The 20,330-nt window shown below is 35.6% G+C and overlaps 1 protein-coding gene across 1 annotated transcript in view; it reads right to left on the bottom strand.

Annotated features, from left to right (window-relative positions):
* Window positions 1-20,330, bottom strand: part of TMTC2 (transmembrane O-mannosyltransferase targeting cadherins 2) — a 228,993-nt gene that overhangs the window by 44,790 nt on the left and 163,873 nt on the right. Inside the window, exons 5-8 of the mRNA XM_070755769.1 lie at window positions 9,813-9,898; window positions 8,376-8,560; window positions 6,394-6,472; window positions 1,864-1,985 (exon numbers count right to left, since the gene is read on the bottom strand). Of these exons, the coding sequence (XP_070611870.1) occupies window positions 1,864-1,985; window positions 6,394-6,472; window positions 8,376-8,560; window positions 9,813-9,898 (472 nt within the window). The remainder of the gene's footprint in view (window positions 1-1,863; window positions 1,986-6,393; window positions 6,473-8,375; window positions 8,561-9,812; window positions 9,899-20,330) is intronic.

Genomic DNA, 20,330 nt, shown 5'->3' with positions numbered 1-20,330 from the left:
TTTTTTCTTCTATTCATGCTCTAATCCCATAATTATAACTTCCCTGGAAGCTTCTATTTGGTTTTATTTAAAAGATAATGAGTCAAATGCAAAGAAGCATTAAGTATCAGGCATGCATACAGGGGTGGGCTACTGCCTGGATGGGGGGGGGGGGGCAACACATGGGGTAGTGAAAATGGAGCACTCCACAGCACCCAACTTGTTGAAAGAAAATACAGGGCGTCCTGCATAAGCCATGCCCACAGTGTGGTAGTAAAAAATTTGGTAGCCCTTCACTGCATACATACAGGTATTTGTAACAGTCATCTTCAATTACACACTGACACTATATAAAGTCATGACTTAAAAGGTATATAAAGGGGAAAAAATCACCATCATGGGAAATTTGTCAATTCTTTGGCTTCTACTAGGCAATAGGTAATATTGTGTCAATCTCTTCAGAAAACCAAGTCTTGCTGCATATTTATTATTCACATTTGTGAATTGTACAAATTGTTCCGCAGTTTCTTTCAATCCGCAACAGATATGCCTGAACAAATTTGTCAGTGATGAAAGTGGTTCACCCCTCCCTCCCCTAATTTTTAGCTGTAGGCAATTCATTCGTATTAGATTCATATTAAGAATTTAGGACTGATAATTATTCTGACATATACACTGAAATTGCTGGATATAGTTCTACAAATAAACATATTAAGAATTTAGGACTGATAATTATTCTGGCATATACACTGAGATTGCTGGATATAGTTCTACATTTGGGATTGTCTACTGCAGTAGTTCTCAACCATTTCTTGTTTTTCAGCTGGGCAAAGTATACGCTATCAATGAAAAGTAGGATATTACTGCAAAACATAACTTCCATAACCATTCTTTATAATAGAAACTGATATTCCTGGTATTATCAGGAACAGGAGGCAATGAATAGTTTGTACACCAAAAGCAATAAGGTAGTTCATTTTATGTATATACTGGGGAGAGGAGGTGTTGCCTGATAATCAAGGAGAACTGTACTGAAATACTATTTATTCAGCAAATTACCCAGATAATACCCAGATAACCTCAACATACATTTTGTCTTCTGTTCCAGTCGGAAAAGGCATTCCTGATTTAGTGTATTATAGATGCATCATGAGTATCATTATCCTCATACTCATCCTCAATTAATTAACCCAGGGATCAAAGTCTCTTTACTGACTACACACAGTGCAACTTGGTAGATTTTTGGGGCTTCCTAGTCTAAAGACCGACTGTCACAAATTACCCAGTTGGCTTCCATGGCTATGGGTGGTCCTACAGTCTGAGTTTGCCTGCGCTTACTGCAGCACCTTAACCACAACACTACACTGGCTCTCACTCTAAAGAGTGAGGCATGACATAAGGAGTGAGAATTCCCTAATATGACCTAAATCTTCTGATATTCTAATACACATGGAAGGACAGAATTTTAAAGATATAGGAGAATGATGACAAATAGTATATATTCTAAGCCTGTCAATATCCTTTATATATGTCCCTAGTAGTGAATTGTGATCAATAGAATGGTTTGCAAAGGTGATCTCAAGATAGAGATCCTAGCTTGAATAGAAGAGGAAAAAAGAGCCTTTGATGTTAGTATAACATTTTATACAAAGAAATAATGAGATGAGTATGTATGAGTCTACAGAGAGGGGCGGCATACAAATCCAATGAATGAATGAATGAATGAATGAATGAATGAATGAATGAATGAATGAATGAATAAAGAAAGAAAGAAAGAAACAAAGAAACAAACAAACAAACAAACAAATAAATAAATGTGGCAAACATGTGACAGATTGTTTTTTTCTTGCTAAAAAACTGCTATTTTCCAGGTAGTTTTCTTACCGTTAAAGCAAGAAGTTTCCCATATGTGAGATGAGCCGGAATGTGATCAGTTTTAGAATGCAGGGATTCCACATACCAATGTTCTGCTTCAGAGAATCTGCTAAGTCTCATATAGGCTTCCCCTACAAAGTAGAATAGGAAACCATAAATATATATTTATAGAACATACAAATTGATAAAAGCAATTGATGTATTTTATATATTAATATATGAATACATGTATGTATATGTTTATAAAATAAAATAATACAAATTAATTCATATTTATAATTATTTATATGTTTGTGTTTGTTTGTGTGTATACTTTTTAAATAATGGGGTTTTTAGGCTTTTAATGTTAAACTGTTATTTTAGACTTTTAATATTAGATTTGTTATTTTATATTGTTTTATCACTGTTGTGAGCCACCCCAAGTCTGCGGAGAGGGGCGGCATACAAATCTAATAAATAATAATAAAAATAATAAATAATTATATATTATATATGTGCTACTATGCTAATTTTACATAGCAGCACATTATTATTCTATTATTCTGTAGTAGAATGTTACCATAGAAAAAAAATATTACTATTAATATATAAATATTTCACAAGAATATTTCTTAAAAACCTTGAGTCAACTTGCAGAATTTTTAACACTAAGATTTTATGATTGACTTATTTAAATATAAACATTATCTTTAAAGAAAATCCCAAAAGATGTTTGTAGATGCTTATCTTTCAAACAGAAGACTGGATAACAACAGGAATATAATGATGTTCAGTGTTCAGAATATTTTTCCAAAAAGCTTAATATGGATGGAAATTGCATTAGTGATAACATGAGTCAAGAGAGTCTTATAATTTCTAGCAGACTGAATCAGACTGGCTTGCTCTAGCTGTCAGAAGCAAAACTACCACAAAACAGCTGTGTTAAATTAGATGATCCTTCACATGTTTAAAATTTCACACTTCATCCTATAAAGATCTTTACAATATCCAGAAGGATCAATATGAAAGAATTCCCACTGTTTCCAAATATGATTAATAGCTAAAATGTCTCCAATTAGTAACGGAGAAAACCTACATTAAAAGATTTATTTATTTTATTTATTGTATTTAATGCAGATATACTGCCATTATTCTATTACTTTGTGCTTAATTACGTTTCTCATAAGACAAAAACCAAGTTTAAAACAGATGATCTCTGTGTGAAGAACATTTCTTGTATAAGCTTCCTTTAATAGAGTTTTCCAGGAAACCAAGACTGGGGTAAATCATCATGAATCAAGGGGAAAAAATGGATGGTAATTATTAGGTTCCTAATCAGCAATTGCTATACACAAACAAACAAGCAAGCAAACAAGCAAGCAAACCAGTCAGTTTATACAATTCTTTATGATCTTCCCAGTGTACCCAGTTATATCATACTTTAACTCGAGGAAAACTGACAAAGTTTAATTTTTATTAACAACATACAGTAATAAAGAGGAATATTATGCTGATAACTAATTTTGACATTTTCTATAAGAAAGAAGTTTATAATTCTCTAAAAAAACAAAAGCAAGATGAGTAATAGTCAGAATTTCTTTTTCACCTTTGTACCATAGGGTTTTTATTCATCTGTTCAATAGAGTCAATCTCTTTCAGTGTGAAATTATTTCAACTATTGGATATACAGTGGTCCCTCGATTTTTGCGGGTTCGAACTTCGCGGAACGTCTATACCACGGGTTTTTCAAAAATATTAATTAAAAAATACTTTGCATTTCCCCCCCCTATTCCACGGTTTTTCCTGCCTGATGACGTCATATCTCATTGCCAAACTTTCATCCGCCTTTAATAAATATTTTTTAAAATAAACTTTAATAAATAAACATGGTGAGTAATAATCTAAATGGTTGCTAAGGGAATGGGAAATTGTAATTTAGGGGTTTAAAGTGTTAATGGAAGGCTTGTGATACTGTGTATTTACTTCCGCATCTCTACTTCGCGGAAATTCAACTTTCGCGGGCGGTCTCAGAACGCATCCCCCGTGAAAATTGAGGGAACACTGTATTAATGAAAAAGAATGACAACATATCAAATTATTTTTGAGCAGTTGTGGTTGAGAAGATGAGTTGGAAATATGAACTGTTACAAAGAAGAATTCTATTTTTTAAATGTAAGGATGCCCTGAAATAGATTTTATTCAATGTTGCCCACATTCTAAATTGTTAAGATTATTTTACCTAGTATATCTAAGTTATAATTTGATGCCCACTTTATCATACTTTACTGATATCAGACCAATATAGCTTTAGAGATGGGATTTTTGTAACAAAAAATTATTTGGTGTAACCATGGTACACAACTTTATTAATCATTAAATTTACAGAACTCTGACTTCAGAAAGGTACTATTATGCATGGGTTTTAAGAAAGTTGCCCATCAGATGATAGTGAAGAAATCATGATGATGGGTCTTGACAGTCAGTTGATGGGAACTGATATGGATCTCTCGACCTATACCCATCAAAGCTTATATCTTTGTGGGGGGGGGGGGGGAGGCATTAGGATAACCATTTTTATTTTAAATTCATGGAACAACTTCACCAGGTATTGGACAAGAAATAACGCCTTTTAAGTTGCAGATAGGGAAATTCAATTTAAATGTAAAAAAACCCCTCTTAACAAAAAGAGCAATATGAAGGTGAAACTAATTGCTCAGAGATATGGTCTTTCCTTTATTGGATATATTTAAGGAACAAACTAAAGAATCCAGGAAACTTTAAGAGGATTTTTGGGATCTTGTTTATTTTTTTGTCATTTGCTAGTGTAAAAATCTATTCCAGAGGCCTTTGCCCACCACAGGCATAATTGATTGATGTGATATCCTTGTTAGAATTCCAGTGTGGGTACATAAATTCTCTATCCGAGTAATTGTCAGCCACTGATTGATAACTTTAACCATTTTGTGAGGAACAAAGTGTGAGACAGCCAAAATATGTGGACATAATTGTTACATGAAAAAAGTTTCTAGCTAGCAAAGAAAGGAATTAAAAAATATTTTTGTATTAAATAGGAAGTTGGGCTTGATGCCTAAATGGCGGCCCAATAAAATTTGCTTATATGTGTTGTGATTGGCTCTGGGCCAGCTCCTGCAATGGGGAATTTGGATGTTGGCTTAGGAGAGTCCTCAGGTTCCCAGAGACTTGTCTTACTGCCATCAGCTTCTGACAGTGAGGATTCCTTGCCAAGGTCAGACGTTGGGGAAGAAGAAGAATCAGATATAAAGATGGATGCAGCCAACCCATTAGTTAATGACCCCATTAGTGGGTCATCGGACTCAGACTCGGAGGATCAGTGGATAGATACCAGAATGTGCAGGCTCATGGCTAGAAGGGACCAACTGCACAGGTATCGTCGGAGATCAGGGAGAACACCTGTGGCTGAGGCAATTAGGCTAATGGGGTTGCTGATAAATTACCAGCATTGAAGAGAGCACATGTGGGAGTTTATCCGTTTGGAGAAGAATACATCATGTTTGCTTTGTTCCTGGACTTTCACAGACTTTTTGGGATATTTCACAGCTAAGTAAATCTTGTGGACTCATTCGAAGAGGTTTGGCTGCTCACAGCTGCTCTTATCTGTTCTGTTTGTTTTTTGTCTCTCACAGCTTTCAAGGACTGTTATCTGTGTGTGAGCTAATTTACTCAGTTTAAAGTGCGTGTGCAGCTTTATTTTGGATAAACTGCGTTTGTTTACTTTATAACAGCGTGTGTGTTTGAATTTACATTTCTGACTGAATTGGGGCTTGTAATGTGAAGCCCGGCATAACAATATGTTCATATGTCACCAAATCTTCTTTTGATTCTTGTAATTCTTATAGCAATTTATGATAATTCAAGGAGAAAACAATGTTGTTGTTGTTTTAAAAAACTATTAATCCTTTTAAAATTTAAGTGACATTTTTCAACATGCTGGGTTATTTGTACAGTTATTTGGATAAAGTGAATTGGGAGGGAGGGGGAGAGACAGAGAGAGAGAGAGCAAGAGAGAAGATGCCACATTTAAGCCTGCTATTCTCTTTGACTTTGTGAGTTTGGAATTATTGCAGTCATAGTACCAAGTCAAAGAATATATTTTTTAGCCTATTATAACTAGTAAGTCTTTAATCAGCTATAAATTAGTTCCTAAAAGCAATTTTTAGTGCCCATATTGTGACTATGAAATAATTTCCTGATGGGAAACCTTATCTGTTTTTAGAATCTGGATTATTATATTTGGATAATCATGTATTATTTTAAATTTGTTGTGCCTTGTTCACAACACTTTATTAATACAAAGCTATACAGACTTTTTTATTCATTAATTGTTCTCATTTATACATTTGAATGCTATCTATGGTGGTATGGGGTAAGCTACAAATGTAAAGCTTGAAGATTTGATCAGAGCCAAAAACATATCATAAAGAAACACTTGGATTAATACCCAAAATTGGCAGATATAGAAAAATATATGCACTGGAAGAAAATTAATACAAATATTTTTAGATGTTTACTTAGACTCACCCATCATATTATATAAACTCTGTGGTGCAAACTGTCTTGGCATTTTCTGTATCGCTTCTTTGTAAACTATAAGGGCATCCTGTGACAAAGTGTTAAGAAACATATTATTACAACAACATCAAATTCAGAAGCATTTATTTAATTTATATGCTGCCCAACTCCCAAAGACTCTGGGCGGCTTACAGCAAAGACATCAACAGTTTAAAGTTTAAAAGAATGATTTAAAACCCCTTATTAAAAAAAATAATATTTTTTGTGGCCCGATTTAAAAGAGATCTCATTTGCTCAATGGCCCCAGGCCTGCCAACAGAGCCAGGTCTTTAAGGCTTTCCAGAAGGCCAGTAGGGTAGGGGCAGTATGGATCACAAGAGGTAGCTGGTTCCAGAGAGCCAGTGCTGCCATAGAGAAGACCCTCCCCTGCAACCCTGCTAACTGACACTGCTTAGCTGACGGGATATGGCCAACCCTGTGGCCATTTGATATGAGTCGAGGTTCGACTACTGTAATGCTCTCTACATGGGGCTTCCTCTGAAGAGTGTTTGGAAACTTCAGATCGTGCAGAATGCAGCTGCGAGAGCAATCATGAGCTTCCCCAGGTATGCCCATGTTACACCAACACTTCGCAGTCTGCATTGGTTGCCAATCAGTTTCCGGTCGCAATTCAAAGTGTTGGTTATGACTTATAAAGCCCTTCATGGCATCAGACTAGAATATCTCCGGGACTGCCTTCTGCCGCTTGAATCCCAGTGACCGGTTAGGTCCCACAGAGTTGACCTTCTCCGGGTCCCGTCGATGAAACAATGTCATCCGGCAGGACCAAGGGGAAGAGCCTTCTCTGTGGTGGCCCTGACCCTCTGGAATCAACTCCCCCACAGAGATTAGGACTGCCCCCACCCTCCTTGCCTTTCATAAACTTCTCAAAATACACCTCTGCCATCAGGCATGGGGAAATTGATTCCCCTGGGCCGTTTCTGCTTTATGTATGGTCTGTATGAGAAGTATGATTATTTTTATATTAAGGGTTTTAAATTGTTTTAAGTATTGGATTTGTACTGTTTCTTGTTGTGAGCCGCTCCGAGTCCTTGGAGAGGGGCGGCATACAAATCTAATAAATAAATAAATAAATTAACAAACAAACAAACAAATAATAATAATAACAATAACTATTATTATTATTATTAATAATAATAATAATAATAATGTTTCAAGATATTTTATGGAATGAGGGTTGTCTGTAAGATCTTGTTTGTTCAGCTTGTATTTGGTGTTCTGATAGTACAGAGCATTTCTTGGTTGAGATTTGGAGTTGCTAGATGTTTGATCATTCAGACACAAAGTCAAGGTCTTTTTGTAGAGTAGATGTGTTATTGGTGGTGTTGAAAAGTTTTACATTGTCGCAGAAGAGAACGCAGTGGCTTGTAATGTGATCACAAAGGTCATTTATATAGAGTATGAAGAGTGTTGGTCCAAGAATGCTGCCTTGGGGTATGCTGCTGTTAACTGGAACAGGATTAGATGTGGTGCTCCCTATTTTGACAACTTGTTGTCTGTTTGATAGGAAAGCAGTTATCCAGCTATGGAGGGATCCCAAGATGCCCTAGGATTTGAGTCTTAGAAGTAGTTTGTTGTGAACCACTGAGTCAAAGACTTTACAATGATACCTTTAACACTATCAAACAATAACATCTGCCTATTGCATGTCCTTGGGAAGGAATTGATAAGTGGATTTTTAATTCAGTCAAATTAAAATTAAATCTAAATATCTGGGTGATTGTATGAGAAACCATAATAATTTATCCAATTTATGTGCCACTCAACTTCCAGTCAGGCCAATAGTTAATTCTAGTATAGAAGTGGAGACTTTAAAAAAACACACCCAAAAAAATTATTTATTTATTTGATAGATTTGATTTGATTTGTATGCCACCCCTCTCTGAGGACTATAGATTATAGATGGCTGCTATGTTGCTATTAAATTTTACCTCATACTGTCCTTGTTCATGGTAAAGTTTCCCCAGGTTATAAAGGCAGCTTGTAACAGAACTCTTATGAGCATGAGGATCTTTTAAGTTTTCATCAGGAATCTCTGAACACTTCAAAAATGTCTTCTTGGCTTCCTCAGCCTTGCCTTGGTTCATTAAGATGATACCAGTATTCAAATAAGCAGCTGAAAAAAGGAAAGATAAATGTAGCAGTTGCACATTCATACATAATCATATTATATTTGAAGTTGTTTAAAACCAGAAAAATTTAATAGCTACAGGTTGACATTTTCTTCAGTTAGACTGGCCCTTCTCTTTTTTTAAAAAAAAACCTTGAATTATCTTTCATTAAAGTCATAGATTATCCATACTAATTCTACAGCAATACAAGACTTCCTTTATAAGATATTGATGACTTTAATAACTGCCGTAGGAAATAGATTGCTAATTAAATAAAAATGAATTCCATCACAACAAAACATTAAAACTGGAATTTCATTAGAATTAATTGAAATGTCAACGAAGGTGTAATGTTTCTTTAGAACAGTTTTGTCATAATGATAAAAAGAGGTAAAATACCCCAATTCAGTACATTTGAGAGTTCAGTAGATTCAGTAGAAACAATAAGTGCTGTCTGTCCAAGTGAACAAGGTAATCTTATGGAAATTAAAGCCTTTTGGATCTGGAAAGATGGCAGAGTAAGTTAAATTGCTTTATTGCCTGAATGTAACATCTTCAGCTTTCTCTTTCTAGAGAAGGAAATGTTAGACTATTTCATTGATTTACATTTAAACTTGAGCAAGTACCAATTAAAGTTGGTTGAGTACTATATTGATGTTTCAGAAATCACAGGCTTTATTTTTTCAAAGAGAATTTTGAGAGACTCCTCATTCACACATTAGATGATTCCACATGAAAGCATTATATACAAACAATTGACAACGATGATATGTAACATGAACATTCTATTTGTCTACACCTATAATCTAATATCCTGTTTTAGTTTTAGGATGAAATAAATAACAGAAGTCTTTTACTAAACATATTGAAGTAGATCAGCAACCCTGAATTGCCTCTTAAACATGTGACCTCTCTATCAAACAGCTCACTTCCATTACTGCCATAAAGTTCAGCATATTTCAACTTCTTTCATCTCAAATCAAAGTTAAACATGTTACTCTGGCAACACGTTTGCCTAGCAATAAAATAAACAGTATGGATAACATTCAAGATCAACTATTTTACTATAGTACAGCATCTTTACATTACAGTAATGATGGCCCAGGTGTTATCAAATATATTGGAACCATGCAAAAACATCTGCTCACATTTAACAGAATTAAAACTTACAGATTTTCTTAATAGTTTTATTTATAACACAACACAAATGAGAAGGAACAGTGTATTTAAATATAACAAGCATGCAACTTTACTTACACGCTAAAGTAGGTCTGCTTCCAATAGCCAATTTATAATAATGCAGTGCTTCTGAAAACCTGTTGTTCTCCTGTAATAATAATCCCCTACATTTAGCAGAGAAAATGAGAAGACAAGAAGATAATTGCTCAGAATAAAATTATGAAAAATGAAATATCAAGAAACATATTTACAATGTACTTGAGAAAGAAAGATTGCTATAGATTTTGCTACATGATTAAAAAAAATAAGAAAGATCATTTTGTAAGAAAGAAAAATGAGAAAGAATCATTTTTGTCCTCCAAAAGTAGTCAAATTATGCTAATTTAAATTCTACTTTCTTGCAAAGGATCGAGAAAGGGTTCCTTTTTTGTCAAGAGAAAAATGAATGATACTAAGTTCACTTGTCACTTACAGAAGAGAAACTGCTACAATATGCATATGATATAGAATGTAATAGATAAGAATTGTTGTCACTCTTTATGAGCTTGGTGAAAGGGGCAAACAATCTTATAAATAACTAATTTTCCAAAATTATTATTCCAGCTAGAGCTTTGAAATCTCTTTAAAAGTTTGTTGTAATTCTTGGTATAAAATCTGAACCTACCAATTTTCAAAATAAAAGTTAATATTAGGAATTAGTAGCAAATAAATAGCATGGATCTTCCTTTAAGTACTATACTACAGAAAGAGCCAAAATGGTATGAGAAGAGAAGAGATGAGGCGAGAAGAGAAGAGGCAGTGCTTTAGTCTTATGTGATATGCCTCTGCTCGTAAAATGAAACTATCATCCAGGATGGGTTGATCTCATCCAATCATCTGAGGATTAGCTGTGTCTGTTGATTTTAATTTGGGGCTCTACCTTGCCTGGTATCCCCAGTTACGATGAAACCAATGAACAAACGTGGCGTCACAAGGATGCTCAGGAAATACAGGAGAAATACAGATGCCCAGTGGAAGTTGGGTGAGACGAAATGATAGTTCCATTCTATGAAAAGAGGCATATTAGGTAAGACCAACGTCCCTTCTTTATAGTGGGTGGAACTATCATCCAGGATGGGACATACCCAAGCAGTCTGTTCTTGGGGGGGGGGGGATTGAGCTGGCCTTCTTGCTGTGCCTCATCTCCTATAACCCTCTGTAACACCCTGTGGCCAAAGGACATATCTGCCAATGTCAAGGAATCAATCTTATAACGGCAAATAAACTGGGACAGACTTGCCCAGGTAGCTGCATTATACACTTCCTCAAAGGACACCTTGGTTGTCCAGGAATGCTAGAAAGAGAGACACAATTCTGCGAATGGTTGCCATGTGTTTAATATAAATACAAAGAGCCTGCTGCACATCCAGTTTATGCCATTTGTGTTCCAAATTGTGAACTGCCCATGGACAAAAGGATGGTAGGATAAGTTCCAGCACCTTTGTGAAGACATGAGGAGGACAGGAAAGGGAAAGGTTGCATACAGATAGTGCCTGTTCGCATAGCAGAACCAGAGATACTTCTGGTGAAGGAGATTGATGAGTATATGGAGGTAGTCCTCAGCAAGGTCTATGGAAGCTAGGTGGCCCCCCTTGTGCACTTCCCCTAGGATGAACCAGATTTTGAACCAGTAGTATTTTATATACCAGTTCAAGCCCTTTAGATCTAGGATCATCTTCCATCCCCCTGCAGCCTTGGGAACTACAGACAAAATGGAGTAGAACCCCTGACGAATTAGATGTTGAAGCACCTTTCGATGGCTTGAATGTCTAATAGGTGCTGGATGGCAGAGTCAATACAGTGTTTTTTTGTAGGATTGCTGGACAATGGACAGGTAAGAAAGAATCTCAGGAGAATGGAGAGGAACTCCAGAGAGAGACCATAATTCACAGTTTCCAGAAACCATCTGTCCTGGGTGATGAATTCTCACCTGGAGGTGAAGAGAGACAAGCAGCTCCCAATGGGAATATCGGGCAGGGGATTATCTGGGCCATCACTCCAAGTGACCCCTACCTCCCCGAAAGGGCCGCTTGAACTGCCTCCATGGGCGGGCCACTCCTGAAACTGTTGTGGTCTGTAGGAGTACTGACCTTGTTATCTGGGGGTAGATGATGGGTGGTTGGACCCCTGAAAGAGCTGCTGGGGGTAGGGAGTTGATCTTATGCCTCCCTTGAAGGAAAAGGAGGGATCTTTTTATGGTCACTGGATTTGACCAGGATTGGGTCCAGGTGCCAAACCTTAAAGGGTGCAGACACCACACGTCATTTATGGTGCATGTCTGCTTGTCATTGCCTCAACCACTGCATCTGCCAGATGCTGCTATGGCCTTTGAGGCGAATTTTGACACCGGTAAATATCAGTGGTTCTAAAATGGCTGCTGGCAATGCTGTAGCTGCTCAAGGGGTGTATGCCACGGCATGATTCTGTGCTCCGATCCAAGCCTCTGGAGGCAGGAGCAATATTGGGGATATTTGGTCTGCCACTTGTAGCCCAAAAGAAAAAAACACCACCTGCTTCGCACAAGTGCGAGACTCGGACCAAGTCTTAGTGATGGCAGCAAAAGGCACTGTGAAAGAAAAATTGGCAGCAACAGGAAGAAGCCCCAAATTGGTGGTCAGATAACCAGTCATTGTTTTCTGGAACTGTGCTGAACATGAAATGTCTGGAGAAGTATGCCACTCAGTTTGCTTCAGCACTGGAGCGCTCCCTCAGGAAGTAAGTTTGATTGTCCGGAATGGGGGGAGGCACGGAGGCTTGTGAGGCCAATGCTGCATTGCCCACAGAGGAACAGAGTCAAGCCCCTTAAGGATGCTGGATCTGGGTGGAGAAAAGAAACCCTTGACTTGAGGCAGTGAAGACCAAGTCTTATTGGTGTCTATGCCTCAGCAGCATGGGCAACCACTGTGGTAGCGAGATATGATGCTCTTGGATCCTCTCAGCTGTTTGATGAAAGGAAGGAGCCAGCAAAAACAAAAATTCACAATGTGATGTCGATGGTGAGGAACACTGACTCAGAAACTGACAGAAATGGAGATGATCAAGCCACGTCTGTCCAGTCTGAGGACTGAATCATAACTGGGGATACCAGGCAAGGCAGAGCCCCACATTAAAATCAAGACTCAATCCTCAGCTGATTGGACTAGGTCAATTCATCCTAGATGATAGTTCCACCCACTATGAAGAAGGGAAGGGGAAGGGGAAATAAAGTAAAAAGAAAAAGATGTACCCAAAGTATTTTTAACAAGGAAAATGTTTACTGATTTAAGTATGTAAAAATAGTTGACAAACTATTTCTTTGTTTGAAATCTATTTACATTCTGAGAGCAATACTTAAAAATACATCAAATAAAGCAGATACAATACACATTAATTTTAAAAAAGATCAGGCTGAAGCAATTACTAATAGGAAGAGGGCATCAAACAGCTTCCATAAGTCATAGCTACGTTATTGCTATAATGTTGCAATGTTCTTGGAGAGAACTTCAAAGAAGTTCATAGTTGGAGAAGGAATCACGTTTTCCAACAGTAAATAATGTAAAATCTGTTCACCACTGTGTATAAGGTATATACAAGGTATAAACTAGAGGTAGTTCTCAACTTGTAACCATTCACTTAATGCTCCTTCAAAGTTATGTTGGTGCTAAAAGAAAAGTTGTTTATGACCAGTTCTTGCAAATACGATATCTGCAGCATCTCTTCGGTCGCATGTTCAAAATTAAGGATCTTGGCAACTGACATTTATTTATATCAATTACAGTATCCCTGGGACACAGGATTGCCAGTTGCAATTTTCCTAGGCATTTTCTCATAAGCAAAACCAAGAACATAAGTTAGATTCACTAAATGATGCAATTTTCTTAATTGTAGTGATTGTGATAAAAAGGTCATAAACGGAGGTATGACTCATTTGGCAACCACTTCACTTAGCAATGGAAGTTCTAGTCCCAACTGTAGTTGTAAATTGAGGGCTACCTGTAATGCATTTTACTATTCAGATGTGATTTTGATAAGAGAGGACAATATATGCTGTTGTCAACTGAATGGGTAAGGCTGAAAAATATACTGTGTGGGGCTTGTGAAATGTTAAATACCCACACAAACGGAATAATCCCAAAAGGTGGGGAGATTGCCCTAATTGGTGCTATCAGTCATGGTCTCAAATATTCTGCTTTATTTTGGCTACCCATTTTCTCCTATATGCTGATGATGTGTCTATTATGTCTGCAACTCATATAGGTATATACTATTTCATTATATTGCTCCAGGGAACTCCTTGAAAATAATTATTCTAAAACAATGTTTTAGTACTTTCAAGAAAATGCTTTAAGTTTGCAGTGATCTGGAAGATCAATAGACACCTTATTAAGCAACTTAAACTTAAATATCTATGTGTTTATTTTCAATCTATGTGTTTATTTTCAAATTACTGGACTGATCAAATGAGTGAACTTAATTTAGGAGTGCAAAGAATATCCCTTGCAATTATCAAATATGCAAGTCAACAGGGCAAGAACTACATCTCAGCAGCAATTAAATTATTTAAAGCCAGAGTTCTGGGTCTGATGCTATATAGTACCCAGCTGGGTATCTACAAGGACACCTCTCAAATGGATCGTATCAAATCAATCAAAATTTCTAACATCTATAATGTTTGCCCTCCATTTGAGTTTTAATGTACTCTTAAGTATGGAATTAGGGTGCATCTCCTTTTGGGGCTCATCTGAGACTTTGTTGCCTTTGTGAAATATCCTTGGTTCATCTTATCTTGTTGGATAACTCATTTTAATGAAGACAAGTACGGTAAATTATAATTTAGCATATTGCAACATTTTGCTCCAGACATATTGTAAACACCTCTAATTAACTACACAAAGTTTAGCCTTTGTATTTTCAGTTTTGTGTAGTATTCTTTCATGTAAATTGCAAAGTTATGTAAAATAGCATTGACCCAACTGATCAAGTTATCAATCATAAATCCATTTATTTTTCAAGATACTATTTTCTTCTGCAGCCAAAATCCTAATCTTAATTGTAAAACATCCCCCAAATGTTAAAACAAACTACTGGTAGTATTTTAGGTAAAAAATCACTCTTAAAAGATGTAACTGATGTCATTTATCATTTTCTTGAAGGAAATCCCCCCAAATAAATATACACTAATAGTGTTGAGATTAAAAAATACAATTTAGTTAAATTGATGAAGCCATAGGCTTTATTTATTGTAACCATTTGCTTTGAGGGTCATCTAACAGCTCATTAAAAATGTGACCAACCATTACATATCATACAATGATGCTTAATATTTCTGCACAAATATGACCTAGAATGTGATATGTTTACCACACAAGTCCTAAAGCTGGAAAAACAGAACCCAATGAAACATTATATCGGTTCATTTATTAAGGAAAATGATCCAAAGTTACATATTTGTGCATATGAGTCTCAGGAATTATCGTTCATTTGGTTAGGACAGGGGTAGGCAAAATTGGCTCTTCTATGACTTGTGGACTTCAACTCCCAGAATTCCTGAGCTAATCATGCTGAGGAATTCTGGGAGTTAAAATCCACAAGAAGAGCCAACTTTGCCTACCTCTGAGTTAGGACATTAGGGTCAAGTCTTTCAGTCAATGGGATGATGGTAAGTTTTAGGATTTATGTGGAAAACAGATCATGTTTTAGGTCATTTTTATGCAGAAATATTAAAGTTCAAAAGGCTTCACAAACTATCCAGCACCAGCATATTATCTCAGTCTTTAAGAGTAGCTTCTTATAGCAGCAACAGGGAATGGAAAACTTCCTACCATTTTGCTCATTTGTTGATGCATAGTGCAGAAATGAGCTATAGCTATAGCCTCGGGCCTTAGTCATAGAAATATTTTTTTCTTATGAGAGCCAATATTCTGTTTTTATACTGAATGTTGGTATTCCTAGTTCTGTATACAGTATTAGAATTATCAGCAGTCACTCTGTTAATCATAGTAAGCTAAATAATAATAGAGAAAATTAGAACTGGTTTTTTCTCAAATGATGTTAATAGAATGGTTCAAGGTTGATATTTAGTGAAAGCCAAAGTCAGTAATAAAGGAAAAAAACTTTAACTGGGTGAAAGATAGAAAATGAAATAATACTGACAACAAACTCAACAACCTAATTTTGGGGAAGAAAAAAAATAAAGGTGATAAAGATCTGTAACACTTGCTTTTTACAAAAAGAATTAAAAATATCACATTTTTGCAGCCAAAATATCAAATTGATAAACTGAAGACTGAACCCTGATCATTGTGCATGTGTGTAATAATTTGTACACCCATTCACAGAGAAAACAGTACCTATATACAGAGATAAAAATATATTACATAAATATTTCTTAAATACTACTTTCTTAAATACTTCAAGATGTAACCTTAAATTCTAATTTCATTCTAAAATGCAGAAATTCCAGCAGGCAAAATACATGTAGATTAAACTCTACTCTAGAAAAACCCAAATATTTAGGTATGAGCTGGGCTCATTTTGTTACTGGGGGCAGATACTGTATATGATCCACCAGCAGTCATGAAGCATTTTGCTTTGATTTCTCCTCCAGAGAAATCTACTTCCACTAAACCTAGATCCAAACCTTATTAATTGCACAAAACTAGGTTGGCTGAACCTTGGGTAAAGTTGTACAAAGGGCTTTCATCATATGTGATTCAGACTTCTACTGTACGTGATAAGCTGCTGCTTATATCAGCTACTATCCTAATTGAATGTTGTGTAGACTAGCATGTCTTTATTCTGCTGATTATTTTTGTATTTTACACTGATGATAATCTGAGTTATCAATCAGGTTTTCTAGCTCAACTGACAATGTGCTAGTGCCAAAAGCTGTAAGAAGTGTATGGCAGAGGTACTCTAATTTTTAGCACTACAATTAAGCTCTGGGGCATCTAGAGAGCTAACTGATTTTTGGCAGGAGCTTGATATTTTCAACAACAGGTTATGCGGAGTTTCTACTGATATGATTGATGTGGGGCAGATAGATTCTGGCAATAGAGCAGGCTGTTGCACTGAAATGTTCAATTTGCTAGCTGTGACAGGTAGCTTGTATGATTCATCATAGGACCAAGTCCATTGATGAAATTCTGCAAAAATTCCTAATTCTATTGTGCAAAGGTTGTTACATTACTACTGGAAGGAAGAAATTGGCATGTTTTATGCTATTATTTGTTAATTCTGGCAGACAATTCAATTAATTAACAAAATGATGTTCAATGTCGACAAGAGCAAAGTCCTTCACCTAGGCAAAAAAACCCATAGACATACATACAGCCTGGGAGAAACCCCACTCGGGAGTAGTGACTGCGAAAGAGTTCATGGAGTCTTGGTGGATAATCAATAAACATGAGCCAGCAATGTGCAGCAGCACCCAAAAAAGCCAACACAATCCTAAACTGCATCAACAGAGGGATACACTCTAAGACCAGGGAAGTATTAATACCACTCTACTATGCCCTGGTCAGACCACATCTGGAGTACTGTATCCAGTTCTGGTCACCACACTTCAAAAGAGACATTGAAACTCTGGAGAAGGTGCAGAAAAGAGCAACCAAAATGATTAGGGGACTTGAAACCAAGACTTACGGAGAGAGATTGCAGGAACTGGGCATTGATAGCCTAGAGAAAAGGAGGGCCAGAGGGGACATGATAGCAGTATGTAGGTACTTAAGAGGTTGCCACAGAGAGGAGGGGGTCACACTATTCTCCAGAGCACCAGAGGGCCAGACGAGGAACAATGGCTGGAAACTGACCAAGGAGAGATTCAACCTAGAAATAAGGAAGAACTTCCTGACGGTCAGAGCGATCAACCAGTGGAACAACCTGCCTGCGGAGATTGTGAACTCCCCAACTCTGGACACTTTCAAGAGGAGATTGGACTGCCATTTGGCTGGGATGCTACTGAATTCCTGCTCAGGCAGGGGGTTGGATTTGATGACCTGCATGGTTCCTTTCAACTCTAACAATAAATAAATAAATAAATAATAAGCTATTAAGGGATGAAAAAGTAAACTTTTTTATCCATAATAATTGCACAGGGCTAATATAAAGTAGCGGTAGCTTATTTCAGATTCAAAATCATATCAGAATTAGGATACTGAAGTAAGCACAAATTATTTTTCATTTGTTCTATAATACATATTTAGAATTATTCTTTGATAACACATTCTCCTTAAAAATTTGCTTGTCATTGAAGGGCTTTATTGATCAGAATGTTAGATAACCTGCTTTCCCATATTGAAAAATTTAAGTTTTGAAATATTCAGCATAACCCATTGTATTATATCATGTTTATTCTACAGGTTTTTAATGTTTCTATTCTTTTATTAGCAGACCTCAGAATGAACATTTTTCTTTTATTAGCAATTTTATATTGGCAACCAGTGTAGCAATTCAATTTTATTTTTCCCTTCTTTTCCAGAATGCAAGTATTTTTAGAGCTCTTTCACCAACTATTTAAAATCTGTGTAGATGCAAAATGAACAGCAGATGCAAGAATAAATAAATGAATTCTAGTAAATAATTATATATTTATTTAATATTGTTTAGTAAACTTTATTAGAACAAAGTGATGCCTATAACCTATGTGTTTTCAATTGAAAAAATGGGAAGGGGATGGAAGAGTAATATCTTCAGAAGATAAGTATTTATTTTCCATATCTTATTTCTTTTCTGATGCATCCAAAGCAAAAACAGTAGACAACTTCTATATGTGTGTGTGTTTTCCTTCCTTCCTTCCTCCCTCCCTCCCTCCCTCTCTCCCTCCCTCAAGGATATAAACATGTATGTTATATGCTCAATCTAAGCACTCCTATATGCACAACAGATACTCATTGTAGCTAACTTTGATGCTGCTGCTAATTGGTTTCAAGAAGATACTGTCAATCTCTTTAATTATTTTCTCTCATGTACACAAATGCAACCATAGTGTCCAAAACAGCTGTGGGATAGCTGCAAATATAATCTCTCCTACATAAGTCATGCTTGGATGATTATATCTTGTCTTATAAACTGATGTTTGCTATATGACTTCCATAAAACATTGAATTACGGTTTGGTTATTGTGAATCTGACTGTCACAGTTTCCAGGTTGTGTGAAATTTAAAACAAAGATTATTTAGGTATGAATACAGCAGTCTCTGTGTTGTAGACATAAAGCTCATACAACAGCTTAAAATCTCTGAATATAATAAATAAGGTAAAATACTCCTTTCAGTGTGTGTGCATGTAGAGTTTTACACAAACATTTTAATAAAGCGATGACCATGTCTGATAATAATTATCTCTACAAAGTCTATATCAATAAGCACCTTGTTCAGAGATTTCAAGCAACATCAGGTCTTCAGTCCTTTAAGTAATTGGAATTGTAAATTTATCTTTCTGGTGTGGAATAATAAGTCTCTTTGCAGTAAGAATGAAACATAATTTCTGCTGTGGAATCCCAAGTAGTTGATATGTAAATCAAAAGAAGTTGGCTAGAAAAATATTAAAATCTATCCCAATTAATATATGTATGACTTCCTAGACTATCATACTTATATGACATTGTAAAAATATGCAATTCTCACTTTCTAAATCTCCAACAGCACTATGAATTATTCATTTTGTTTCTAAACAAGTGTGATGGATTATAACTATTATTTTTATTGAACAAGCTATATTATAAGATCTATTTAAATTTTTGATGCAGTCTCCTGTTCTTTATTTTTTAATTGGAATCTCCAGTTCGGTATTCCATTCAGTCCACAATTTATATATTGAATTGAGGGGTTTTTGGCAACAAGCAACAATTCTGTTATTTTAATCTCTAAAATTTGGAAATAATTTTAATAATTTAGGTGCTGAAGCTGAAATTGTTGCTGATCCAAATTGAGATGTCAGTAGATGTTGCTATTTTGCTAGAGGATGGCAAAAGAAAATTATATTTCTTCTGTAACATAGGAAATGATAAAAAAGATCAATGTTATTCAATAATTGATCTAAAGTAAAAATATAAGATTAACTCCAAGCTTACATATAAAAGTTTGTTTAAAAAAAAAAATTAAAATATGGATTACCTAACAATATTAATTTAGAATAGGGAAAAAAGAAACAAAATGCAATTTTTGAGAAATAGTATCCCACAGTGTTCAAATCAACATATTGCAATACTGTAGTGACAGAAGTTGCATTTAATTTTTTGTACAAACAATCCAATTAATTAAAATTCTTGTGCATGCATATTCTAAAAAGACTTGGGAATTTATATTGATAATAGACAGAAGATATGAAGTGACATATTTAAAAAACCCAAAAACCTAATTATTAACTGCAACTGTATTTTGAATGTCCATCTCTATCTAGAAAAATTAAAATGAAGATTGAAATGGGTGAAGATTTTTTTTTTAACTTGACCTTTTAAACAGCTTAGAAGATTATTCTGAATGCCTTTGTTACAGCTATTTGATATCTTTATTTTTTCTTCTAAAAAGCCAAAACTGTTGTGGAAGACAAAATAAAATATAAATTAATTTTAGGAAG

Source organism: Erythrolamprus reginae, chromosome 6 (assembly GCF_031021105.1).
Source record: "Erythrolamprus reginae isolate rEryReg1 chromosome 6, rEryReg1.hap1, whole genome shotgun sequence".
Lineage (NCBI taxonomy): Eukaryota > Metazoa > Chordata > Lepidosauria > Squamata > Dipsadidae > Erythrolamprus > Erythrolamprus reginae.
The sequence above is the reverse complement of the archived record's forward strand: the minus strand, read 5'-3'. Positions and strand labels throughout refer to the sequence as shown.